The sequence below is a fragment of the Falco biarmicus genome, chromosome 6 (assembly GCF_023638135.1).
Source record: "Falco biarmicus isolate bFalBia1 chromosome 6, bFalBia1.pri, whole genome shotgun sequence".
NCBI classification, from domain to species: Eukaryota; Metazoa; Chordata; class Aves; order Falconiformes; family Falconidae; genus Falco; species Falco biarmicus.
Window position 1 is genome coordinate 90364925 of NC_079293.1, and position 12888 is coordinate 90377812.

The 12888-nt window shown below is 39.6% G+C and overlaps 1 protein-coding gene across 6 annotated transcripts in view; it reads left to right on the forward strand.

The window, feature by feature from the left end:
- GPCPD1 (glycerophosphocholine phosphodiesterase 1) overlaps window positions 1-12321 on the forward strand; it is a 46742-nt gene extending 34421 nt beyond the window's left edge. For 3 of the 6 annotated variants that reach the window (XM_056342591.1, XM_056342589.1, XM_056342590.1), the window contains exons 16-20: window positions 508-573; window positions 1558-1694; window positions 2873-3008; window positions 3349-3509; window positions 10457-12321. In XM_056342591.1, the coding sequence (XP_056198566.1) occupies window positions 508-573; window positions 1558-1694; window positions 2873-3008; window positions 3349-3509; window positions 10457-10661 (705 nt within the window). In that variant the 3' untranslated portion in view covers window positions 10662-12321. Of the gene's footprint in view, window positions 1-507; window positions 574-1557; window positions 1695-2872; window positions 3009-3348; window positions 3510-6756; window positions 6858-9523; window positions 9692-10456 lie in introns of all 6 variants that reach the window. The other 3 variants (XR_008822474.1, XR_008822475.1, XM_056342592.1) reach the window with 3 other exon arrangements.
- The last annotated feature ends 567 nt before the right edge of the window (window positions 12322-12888 follow it).

The window sequence follows — 12888 nt, forward strand, 5'->3', positions numbered from 1 at the left end:
AAAGAATCATCTACCAGTGTTTCCTTAATTTCATTAGCCGTTAGTTTCACCTTTTGATTTGAAGTCACCTTACCAATAGTTCTTCAAATTTCACATATTTCTGTGTTGTCATCATAATGGCAAGCTCCTGGATATCATACTTGGGATTATGTGTAGTTTAAGATACTTTCTGCCTTCAGAAAAACTTCCTGGAGAAATAAAAACAGTGTCATCTTTAGGAGTACAAATGGGGTATTTCTCACACACCTAAAGGTGAATTAACTTGCATTTGTACCTTCTCAAAACTTTGTCCTTAAGATTCTGTCCATTTTTATGTATTTCCTAACTTTAAACTGAAGTAGAAGAAGGTGTATATGTATCTTGTGTTAAATGTTATTTTTTTTTTTTTTTATTACACTGTTAGACCCTATTGGCATTAAATTCCAATGTATTCTCCCGGTAGTTACCCTCGTAGGGCTTAGATGTCCTGTTTTTCTTTGGATTCTCTTCATAAAGAAATTTTTTCAGGTCCTGGAGTCTGTTTCTGAAGATGTTGGGTTCAACATAGAAATAAAATGGATCTGCCAACAAAGGGTAAGTAAATGTACATGTGGTTTACTTTGATACTATGCCATGTCAAATTACAGGCTTTAGCCATGAGAATGGCAGGCTAAGCTAGGAACAAAGGCGTAATTTGGTTTTGTTTTTTTTTTTGTTTTTGTTTTTTAATGTCACCCTCTTGTTTTATTATAACCTGCTGTCTTTGAATCTGGGAGTATAACAGCACCACTCTAGCAAATGAAGAAACTTACTCTTAAAATGATAGGAGCTATTTATAGGGTTGAGTTCATAATACAGCTCAGACTGCTTTTAGTAGAAGACCCTTTTTAAAGTCAGTGGGTCGCAGCAGGTTGCGTATACTGTATGTGGGAGAAGTGACGAGTTCAGACTCTCCTGGCCTGATGCAGGAGCAGCTACAACGTTGTGCAGCAACACAAGCAGCTGTTTCCTTCAGCTGGATTGCTTAGCGCTTGGTCTAGAAGGAAATGATTGTCATGGCTAGGACTGGAAGCCTGGAGTGGGGTAAAGAAACTAAGCAGAGGGGTAGGTGGAAGTCTGTATGCATGGAGATGCTGATGCTCTTAACAGGTCAGCTGCAGGAATACTGGTACCTGCTATTCTCAAAGACGTTTGAGAAGTATCCTCTTCTATTTCTACAAATCTTGCTGTATTTTTCTATTTAGAAATAGAAGTACAAAATATCTGTAATAACTTTTAGTGATCTTTCATTTAATTCCTTTGTTTTTTCAAAATAATGCTTCCCAGAAACTCTTCTTGGATGAGAAGACAGTCAATTTTTCAGTGAATCTTACTGCTGTTAGTATTCAGCTGCAGCTCACAGGCTGATGGCTGTGTAGATCTGTAGCTAGCATTTAGCAGACTGAAGGAGTGACTTCTGTATTCGGACTGGCAAACTGAGCTCTCGTTTTGCTGAGGTTGAGTGAGAGACCATTGCTGGTTAAAATACTTTTAGTAAGCAAGTAATTCAAGGCTGAAACTTGCCCTTTCGTTTTCCAGGATGGACAGTGGGACGGCAACTTGTCAACTTACTTTGATATGAACCTCTTTCTAGATATTATTCTAAAGACTGTTTTGATGAATGCTGGAAGAAGAAGAATTGTATTTTCTTCTTTTAATGCAGATATTTGTACAATGTAAGTTAAGAAGAGATAATGTATCTTCTTGTTTGTGGTTGGTGGGGGATTTTTTTTTTGGTAAAATTGACTTTGGACATAAGAATACCCAATAAGAAGCAAATCATGTTTTGATTAGATCTAAACTTTGAATGCCAAAATAGTTGGGGATTGAGACAAGACCACATTGTCATCTGAGCTGTGCCAAAAATAAAATAGGAGAGCAAAGTCAAAGTAGACATTTTTGTCAAGTGCCTTCCTGAATGCTTCAGTCTTGACACAGCAAAAAAGGCTGTGATTTCTTCTGGTATCACAGTGTCTTTTTCTTGAGGGGTACACAAGCCTAATTTACAAAGAAAATCATCTTAGTTACAATTTTTTCACTGTATCTGCCTTTTTAAAAAGACAGAAAAATGAAAGAACTTTGGATTACCTGTGTTTGGTTTGGGTGTTTTAGAGTTTTTTGTTTTGTTAAGCAGTTTGTTTTTCTTTTATGGAATGTCATATTGAAGGTATTGGGGCACTGAAAAAGCATAGAAATTGAACTGGGGAGCAAATAGTTGGGATACATATAAACTAACAATATGCTGTAGCACTTTGTAACAAGAAGTGATTTAGCACTGTTAATGTAAGGCTTTATGGAAATCTCATTTGCTGAGAGGCTGCACCGATGAAATACCATTGAAGGGTAAATGGGCAGGACAAAACCAAATCAGGGTAGTGATAAAAGAGTTAAGAAGCAAGCGTGTAAGAGTGCGTAATGCTAATCCCAAAATTTTGCTTCCATCTGTTGTCATTTCATACCATCTGACTGGAAAAATACACTAGTAAGGTTAGATGTTGTATATTAACCACATTTAGAAATTCTTATCGTGAATCTTTATTTTACTGTAACTCTCATTTAAGAAGAAAATTACAGAATTGAACAGTTTGAAAAGTTTATATAAACATTTTGAGGATGTGGGTCTGAGTTCACCTTGAAGTCTGGCTTCCCTCAAACTGTAAGTCTCTAGTAGTGCCAAAAAGAACAGTTGGAGCAGTTTGTCACGCAGTTTGATACTAAATGGTAGTACCATCTTGTTGCACCAGCTAGGGACTAGAAGAACATGCAGTAAGGAGTGTGATTCTCAAACAGTAATATTGAATTCCCCTGCTTTTTAACACATCTGCTACTTGCAAACTTTTTTTTTTCCTAACAGGGTTCGGCATAAGCAGAACAAGTACCCTGTGCTATTTCTCACCCAAGGAGAATCTAAACTCTATCCAGAGCTTATGGATCTTAGGTCTCGTACAACTCCAATTGCCATTACTTTTGCACAATTTGAAAACTTGCTGGTAAGCCGACAAGTTCTGATATTACTTGGCAGTAAAATGAAACAATTATTACTACTTGTTGTAAATCTATAATTTTTGACGCTAATGCTTGAAATGAAGACTAACCTCATAGAAGAAATACACTAACATTTTGTAACTGCCAAAATAATGTTCTTTGTTTCAAATGTCTGTTTACTACAGTGTTTAAAAAGTAGTACTGTCAGTAAACTCTTTAATCGTATTAAATTACTTTTTATTATGAATGACATTGTAAGGAGCTGCAAGTGTCAAAAGATTACAAAAACCTGATGTGAGAGTGTTTCAGAAACATGGATTTTAATTAAACTCTTCTGTATTTCAGGGAATTAATGTGCACTCTGAAGATCTGCTGAGGAATCCGTCATTTATTAAAAGGGCCAAATCCAAGGGCCTAGTTATTTTTTCATGGGGTGATGATGCAAATGACCCAGATAACAGGAAGAAGTTGAGAGAATATGGTGTTCATGGGCTAATATATGACAGGTACTTAACTGTGTTTTTAATAATAATAAAGCTTAGGAACTGTGGTATCCTGACTCTTGTGAAATTTCACGTTGCTTTTTGGCTGTCTTGAGTGCAGAATATCTTCCTTTTGTACTGTAAGTACAAGAAGCTCATAAACGCAGTTCATGAGCACGGCTAACACTAATTCCTACTTTTTCAGCTGTATATATGAAGCAGAATAACTTTTGTTTCTCCTGAGGTTAATGTAAATGTAATTTGATTCTTTAAAGAACTAGTGCATGGCATACACATTTAATGTGCTATTAACATTCCTGATGGTAATTTTTAAACTTTGACTGTGACACAGTGAGGACAGTGTTATTTAACTGTTTGGCTGAAATCTTCAGCTTTCTACACTTAGTTACGGAAATAGTTAACACAACTTAAGTGAATGATTTTAACTGAATTTTTTGCCAATGTTCTGTTGTGTTTCAAAGCTGTGAATTCACCACTTTTCCAGTTAAAATTAGCTTGGTGTGGTTCTCAGGGCAAACTGCCAAATTAGTTGCTTCAGAAGGTAGTTGTTACATCCACACAGTTCAGGTGGACTTGGGAGTACTCTGGTAAATCTGTGAACAAAAGTATTATTTTAGTTCCTTACTAAACCCAAAAGTTTTAGCTCTTTTATGAGAAAAGATGTGAAACTCATTATTATACGATGACGATTAATTTGAGAAGCTGTATTAAATTAGAATTTACGATAGATTGCAAACAATATGTACCTGGAATAGCTTTAGGTGTAACTGAACTGTCAAATTGCAGAAGTTTTTCAAACATCTTGCTTTAGCAGGGGCATTGTTTTGCATATAGTTTTACCTGGAGAAAATAAGTGTGTGTGGGATCAAGTAACATCAAGGGCTCTGTTTTATAAAGTGGAAACTGAGAGTCAAGTTAAAATGTATCTAAAGGCAAGAAATCATTTGCAATTGAGAGTTCTAGGCTCCCAGTGTGAAAAACTGTTAACTCCCTTCAATCTGATCTTGGCTATTGAGAGTCCTCCAGAGTGACGGGTCAGTGTTTCTCTGGTTTGCTGGGGTGTCCCTTCTCGTACTGTATAGAGTGTCTCCTATTATTTGGTGGTAAAAAGGAATAACGAGATTTTTACACCGGGGATCAGCTTCAGACTTGAAGTCATTGAAATGTAAGCCCTCTTCTCTGCTACGGCAGTGCTACGTGTTGTACCTCTCCTACAACTGAAGATTGAGGCCCCTTTAGTAGACGAAAAGTATCTCTGGACTAGTGTGCAGACAAGACGGTACTCCAGCTCTTTAGTGTATGGGCATAGAATTGTTAAGTAATTCGATTCTATGGTATGTGTAACTTGCAGTGATAAACTATCAGTCTATAGACAGGTGGGGTGTTTTAATCAAACACTACGGCATAAAGTGTTCTTATGCAAAATGTCTGTTCATCTGATGTCTACTAATCCAGTCCTCTGGAGTTCTTAATTACTCCTGATGCAATAAGATATGCACTACTATTAGTAAAGCAGGTGACAGCCTTTTTTTCTGACTTCACGTTACTTTCATTACTTCAGATACTTAATTGCTCAACACTACTTAAGTAACATTGCACTTATGTCAAGGCTGCAAGTCTGCTATGTGTCATCTTACAGTGCCTTTTGTACTGCTTCCTGTGTTTTAGGTTGCAGTATGATAGCAGAACATCTTTTGCCTCGCCTTCTCATGACTGACCAATTCACTGGAATTGCTTATAGGCTGAATTCCCTTACGGATTTAACTGAACAAAAAATTTTAGCCTTCCTGCACAATTTAGACCATCTAGATTCTTAATAGTAATCATCTCTCCTCTCATAGCCTTTCCCCTGTATGTCTCTCTTCCACCTTGTTGACATCTTTCCACCTCATTGAGATAAACCCCAAAATTAATATCAATTTCAAAGCTGTTTAAAAAACAGTAGTACAGTAGTGCATTTTTTTCTTTCTTTTTCAAGCTACAAACTGCAGTTGAGTAGCAAACAATTACTTTGTTTTGGGATAATTGTTGCAGGCTTGTTAACTATAATTTCTAAATTTTACTGACCTTTTTTTTTTTTCTGTAGGCCAGAACAAATACTGGAATGTTCCTTTACAATTCTTAATTATTTTTCAGAATTTACTAATTGTCTGAGTAGAATTAAATCTAATCTTAATATAGGTTCCTTAGAAGGAGCATGACACTTCCTGAAAATTGCACCAGAATTTTCACCAGATATCTCAAGCTGGACATTTTGAAATGCAGGTGGTACCTGCAAGTCCTGGATGCATGTCTAAATCTAAAAACCTGGCAGCAAGTGTTCCCATTCACAGTGGAGTTGCTGGGTAAAGAGGGAGTCTTTTGAAACCACCTACAACTACCTGACAGGAGGCTGTAGCGAGGTGGGTGTTGGTCTCTTCTGCCAAGTAGCAAGTGACAGGACAAGACAAAATGACCTCAGGTTGTGCCAGGGGGTGTTTAAATTGCTTATTAGGAAAAATTTCTTCACTAGGAGTGTTGTCAAGCACTGGAAGAGGCTGCCCAGGGAAGTGGTGGAGTCACCATCCCTGAGGTGTTTAACAGACGTGTAGACATGGTGGCTAAGAACGTGGTTTAGTGGTGGACTTGGCAGTGTGAGCTTTACGGTCTTGAGGGTCTTTTCCAACCTAAATGATTCTGTTTGAGTGTATGAAGTTAATATCAAGACTTCACATTGTCAAAAGTTTATGTATGGGGTAAGCATCCGTATTCTGTGCTGTTTGAAGTTTAGAAATAAATTCAAAACTACTGTGAAGCAGAACTCCAGTATTGAGAGAGGGAGTGATGTACGCGTGTGTTTCAAGGTCTAGAAATAAGTAGGGGCAGCAGTAACCCATTTATTAGTGTAAGGTGAATTTATGCTACAGTTGCAGTTTCAAGTTCCAGAATATTTCCAGGACTGAATGAGGATGTGCTGCTTCCATGGCTTCTGCAGAATTTTTGTTCTCTGGACTTAAGGCCAAGTGCAGATGTTTATCAAAAAATCGCTGTGCCTGGTGTTTTGTGTTGCTGTTTACTAGACCTTTACTTAAACCATCTTAATAACAGTTATTTGTCTGAATAAGCTAGGAAGCAAATACAGCTTTTAGGCTGCTTGGATATGGGCCTGAGTTATTGTTATTGCATGCAGTAATTATTCAAAGAGTATGAACCATCTGGGTAGAGATGATTTCTCTAAGTTATTTTTTCCGAACTTTAATTGTCCATGTAGAATTGAGCAAAACATTGTAGCCACTTGTGAAGATGGCAGGAAAACAGTGTCCTGAGTGCCAAAAGTTGCTGATATCAAGTGTCGGGCAAAAAAAAATGCAGGTAGGAGGTCTTGAGTTTGTTTTGCATGGCGAAAAACTGCAAGACTAAATCCAAAAAGCTTACAAATGTCAGTGCTATTAAAAGAACAACCTCACTGGGGCAGAGGAAAGAATCCCCCCGCCTCCCCACCCCATCTGGTCCTTTCTCCACTTGGGCTGCAAATTACTAGACATACCCGAAGCCATGGAACCAATCGCATGGCCTAGTGCAGTTGCCAGGACAATATTCTGCTTTTTTCTTATGTTTAACTAGCATTCATCTCAGCGCTCAAAAATAAACTGCTTATGTTAAAAGGGCAACCTACAGACAAGTTGCTATCTCTGCCCACAGGGCTTCTATTTGGGCCCTAATCCAGAAAAGTACTTCAGGTACGTGGCTGGGTATCTTCTGTTCACACAGAAAATTACGTCTCATGCTTGAAACGCTTGTTTAGAGAAGAAACATTAACCTATTGCAGTAAAATTCTCTGGATTGGCAAAAGTAATGAATTGTGAAGCAGGATTTGTGGCGTGATTTATCTGGTATTTTTCTCCTGGCCTGTTTACAAAGCTTATCCAGGAAATATTTCTGCATTTGAATGTGCTTAACTCAATAAGAACAGTGCAGTCTTACGTTTGTACACCAGTTGGCTGTATATTAAATACCAATGTGGAGAGGAGGTGGGTGCTAACTTACACTTGTATTATCTTTGGGGTTTTTTTAGTTCACTTTACATGGTCTGAGTTCTGTTTGCTGAATAATACACATAGCTGCATGAAAATACTATAAACAGTAATCCTCCAACATCTATGGTGGAAGCTCTTCCATGAGAATCTTCAGTGTGCCTGTCTCCTCTCTAAACACTACAGTTCCTTGTGGCTGCACGTTGCATTTGCAGACTCCGGACAAAAGCTCTGTGCTTTATCAGCGTTAGTAACTTCCCAAAACTAACACAAATTTAAGTGGCAATAAAGGCAAAAGCATTCAAAACACTTCTCAAAACTAGAAGACTGTCCAAATTTGCACCATTTTATTTGCCTGCAACTGAATGTTACTTAAATAAGTAACACCGTGGATATATGTAGGAAGTTAACTAGTATTAGTTGATTTGTAGTTTAATCTACTCAGTGATTGAATTAAGATGTTACACAGTGGCAGTCTGAAGTCTTCCTTTGTGAATTGCAAAGTAAACTCAAGCTTACCTTGAAACATAAAGAAAAATGAAAAGTTTTAAGCCAAAGCTTCAGAAAACCTTTTAAGCATGAAAGCAGTGTTTTGATGCTGCTGACTCTTGGTTTTTGGACCAAGCAATAGTGAAGAAAACCAGCTGTGACTGACACTTGCTGGATGTATGTGTTTTCAGGGGCTGCAAACACACCTGAGGGGAGCGAAGCACGTCAGTTCTGTGCCCGCTGCATAACCCTGGAATGTTGTGCAAGGCTTTTTGTAGAAAGTGCTAGTTCAAAACAGTAGGATTTGGAGTCTTCTCCAGGGCTTGCATACTGATAGGATGTCAAATGGAGGAACTTTGGTGCATAGTTACTTACAAATAATTGTCCTGTTGAAGAGCGAAGGATAGGGAGATGAGAGCTTATTCCTTATCTTGATAGTGATGTTGGAAATAATTTGTTAAGAGAAGTCCTGGAGCCGTTTTCTGTTTTTGCCAACTGCTGGTGTACTTTTGTGGACCCAAACGAAGAGGGGGGACCAGAAATTCTGAGGTGCGAGGGTAGCTCTGCTTCAGATGGTTTTCCCTGCTTTTGATTTAGAAGAAACACTGTATATACACTGGAGCAGACTGGTTCCAGTGGAGTGTGTGAAAGGAGCTTGGAGGGTTGGACTTGTCCAAAATCTCAATTGCAAAGAACTGAGTATGAGGCAAGAATTACAGAATTAATGGTTGTCCTAGTAAAAAACTAATAAAATACTTGCCAGAAGCTGCTTAAAACATTTTTAGCCACGCTCTAGGAACAAGTGGCTTAGTTGCTTTTCTGGTGTCTGGCTGATGGGAGGTACTTGATTGGCAGTTTCTAAAGTGTGTTGCTATATAGAAAACTATCTTCTCATTTCAGTGCTTTCTCCTGAATGCATAGAGAAATTTGTCCAGTGTCAGCTAACCTAGCCAACAAAGCACAGGTGGTACCTGCAAAATAAAAGCCCATCCGTCCTTCCTTCCAGGATGCAGGTGTCTTCTGTGAGGCAATTTTCGGTCCTGTCTTTGGCCTGTGTTAGCTTATAGGTGCTGTGCAGGTAACTGCTGTGCCTTCTGTGCGTGTTCCGTAGGACCAGACAGCGTTTGTCCTCGCTTCTAGGAGTTTCTTTACAGAGACTATCTTTGATCTTACTGTAGGGAATGTGATCCATATCTGTATTTCCTGCAGAAGTGTTTCCTCATTTGAATCCCATTTTCTATATGACTCTTCAAGCTGCATATTATTTTTGATGTCTTGGACTTGCCAACAGTTCAAAGTTGTCTTGCCAGCATAAAAAGGCACCCGGCACTGTATCATGTAGCCGTCCATTGTTTTCGTTGTGATGCCGTGTCCCTTTTGGACATAGCTTGAAGTTATGGTATGAAAGAGAAAGGATGATGCAATAAAAACTAACCACTTTCTTGAAGGAATTGTAAGTGAAAATTACAAATATTCATAAAAGACTAAGGCAGAAGCCATGGTGATTTCTTCCAGCAGCTCTCATTTGAAGGAGGTAAACCTGGAGATGTGCAATACCTGAAACTGTGTAAGCGCGACAGCTGCAGGAGAGGGGAACTGGATGCCAGGATTTGCAATTTGGAACTAAATAACGTACTGGTGTTAGAAATCAATGTTGGGAGATCAGGATGTATCCTTGTCACAGTAAGTGCTGTAGCAAAGCTAGCTTACAGGAACACGAATGCTTTTGCTTTATAATGTATTACACCAAAATAGCACTTGAGTTACGCTCACTGCCTGTGCCATTAAACTCAAAATGTGTTTTGGATTCGGACAATCTGGTACGATGTTGACAATCACATCCCACAGCTTTGTTTACGTGTGTGAAAAAAGGAAAGTGAAAAGCAGATATACTCTTTAAAGTAGTGTAGGTAGTTAAATTTGCATTGGGTATGACTAAAGATGAGGTTTTCTGGCTTTTACTTGTCACCTAATACTGTAATGGTAATTTTTTACAAAAATGGTTCTGAACTGGGAGTGGTGGTGAAATACTTGTTAAGCAGGAAGTATGAACTCTGTTCAGTGTGGGGTACAAGCAGTGTATCGTGGTCTGCACAAATAATGTCAGTCTCTGAAATTTCTTAGGCTTTTAAGTTTGAAGCCTGGAACTCTGCTTTTCACTGCCTTTGCCACCTGTAAAACAACATTTTTCAGAAGAGTAAGTGAGGTAAATGCCAGTGGGTAGCTTATTAGTCTATCCAATGAAACATTAACCATTGTTTAAAAGGAATACCATTTGATATTGCAAGATGAGTGGCAAAACTTAAGGTACTGACCTCAAACATACTGTTCTTACTGACTTGCTGATACCTAATTTTACTCTAGTAGGGAAAAAGACCCAGTGCCTTCATCTAGTCTACCTGAGATCCGTCAGGCTGATCAGCGCTTTTTCTTTTCTCATTTATTCAGGATATACGACTCAAATCCTGAACAACCAAATATATTCCAGGTGGAGCAGCTGGAACGGCTCAAGAAAGAATTACCAGAACTGAAAAGCTGTGTGTGCCCCACAGTTAGCCACTTTAAATCCATATCTCCATGTAAATGTCATCATAGTTGCCTGGACGAGAAAGCTGTGGATAACTTGAAGAGTGTTCAAATGCAAAAGGACTAACTGTAGGCAGAATGCCATGTTGTATCTAACATCCACCACTGGAACAGTGCTGTCCATGCCTTCAGGTTGGTTTGTTTGCAGTCCCCGAATAGCAATAACAGTGTTTCTCCTTCCTGGCAGTACTTGCTAAAATTTCAAACAATGGTAAAATAGTCAGCCAGTTATTGTTCCAATTTACGTACACAGTTTTAACTTTTTCAAGATTTGCAACTTGATTATAGGAAAAAGAAAATGAAGTATTAACACTAAGTATGTGTTTAAAAATAACAGAAAACCAAGCCATCTGAGGACTGGGAGGGAGTGGAAGCTCAGAAACTAAATTGTAGGGAAGTTACAATGATCTGATGCTGAATATGCTGAGAAATTGTTTTGACTTTGATTTTACTTCAGTGCTACAAGTTGTCAGCCTGTAGCTGACAACAGGAAATTTGAGAGTGCGATTGTAAGATACGTATAATTAGATCTGGCCTGAATAAATTGGTACCTCATTTATATGTATTTGCACCGATACATCCACATCCACCTGTACAAAGCTTTGTGCCATTTTAAAATACCTATATATTTTTAAGTAAACTGCAATGCATATTAACTCCTCTTTTTTTTTTTTTTTTTTCTTTCTTTTTCTTTTTTCCTCCCCACTTCATGGCACACTTAGGCTGCTGCTATTGTTTTCTCATTTGCCAGTTTAGTGATGCAGTGTCTGTGTATAGCAGTCAAAGGTGAGGCACCAGTATGATTTTTTTTTCATTAATCTCACACAGGCTAAACTTTAGAAATGTTGATAATAATTTTAGCAGAATTACAGAAACATCCTCAGTGTCTGAGAATCTTTCTTGCACTGTAACCTTAATAAACAGAATAGGTACCATGCACAAACTCTACAAAATGCATGCTTTCGTTCTTAAGCATGAAATTTAGGTGTTTGCTGAGGCCCTTGCATCTTTACGGTGCTAGTTATGTGTGAAGGGTGCAAGGACCAGCTCAACTACTTAATCTTCTTTGCCTAAAACCACAAGCCTATTATTCACAAACATTTGAAGAAAAGGCTGTGTCATACATGGCTTGTCTTATTTACATAACACAAGCTACTAGCGCTTGTATTTTGCAAGTTTGGGGTTGGTTTTTTGTTTGGTTTGGTTGGGTTTTTTCCTTTGTTCTTTGGAACAAGAATCACCAATGTACTGAATTCAGAAAATCGGTATTCTGTTGGCTGGTATCTATCCTCTGTAATTTATTACAAAGTCATTGTTTAGAGTTCTTAATAGATAGGTATGCATGTTCTTTTTCCTCCTGAAGTTGCAGGTCACGCCAACACAACAGCTGTAACTTTCTACTGAAGTGTTAATGTATAATAAGAATGGAAAATATTTATTTTTTTCTCTTGTAAATGGACAAAACAGTATGTACTATATTCTTTATATACAATCATTGCTACATAGAACTGATTGTACAAAGAGTAAAGCCATTGCAAGTAAGTGCTAGAGCCTGCACTGCCGAGTAGTACGAAACAAGCAGCTTGTTTCAACTTGCCTTGTGCATTTTTGTATTTAAAGTTTGTTTGTCCTGCACAAACAGCACAGTAATGACTAGGTAGCTGGAAGCTGTCTTTTATTAAAAAAAAAAAGAAAAAAGAAAAAAAGAAAAAAACAAACCCAAACCCAACCACCGTCTGAAGTGTGTGAGCTGTGTTTTCTGGGAGCGAGGGGGCACTGAACCAGATTCTTGACAGCAGCAGCCTGTGGCTGTTACGCGGTAGAGCGTGCTTCTTGGGGTTTTTTCTCTCCTCATCTGTACCCCCCGGGGGCTTCTCTGGGGGCTCTCGGGGGCTTTGCCAACAGCTGTTCGGTGCGTCGCCGCCCGCCAGCGCGGCAGCGCACCCGCGGAGCTGCTGCGGGGGGGGGCGGTGTTACGTTGTGCTGGCCCGGGCTCACGACGCCGTGCCGCTGCGGAGAGCCCCGGCCCCCTCCCAGGCTCGTTTCCCGGCCGTAGGTGCTCGGGGAGCAGCGTTTGCCCGCGCTGCGGGCGGGGGTGCAGCGGCGGTACCGCCGTAGGGCGCGCTGGCAGCCCCCTGCTCGCACGGCGGTTGCGGCGGCAGCTGCGCTAAACCCGGCCGGGCTGCACCGAGCTGTTCCGCGGCGCCGCTTCCCCAGCGGAGCGGAGCTCTCGGCCGGGCCGCCTGGGGCACGGCGGGGGCGTACGGAGCGGGGTGCCAGCCCTGCTGGGCTCG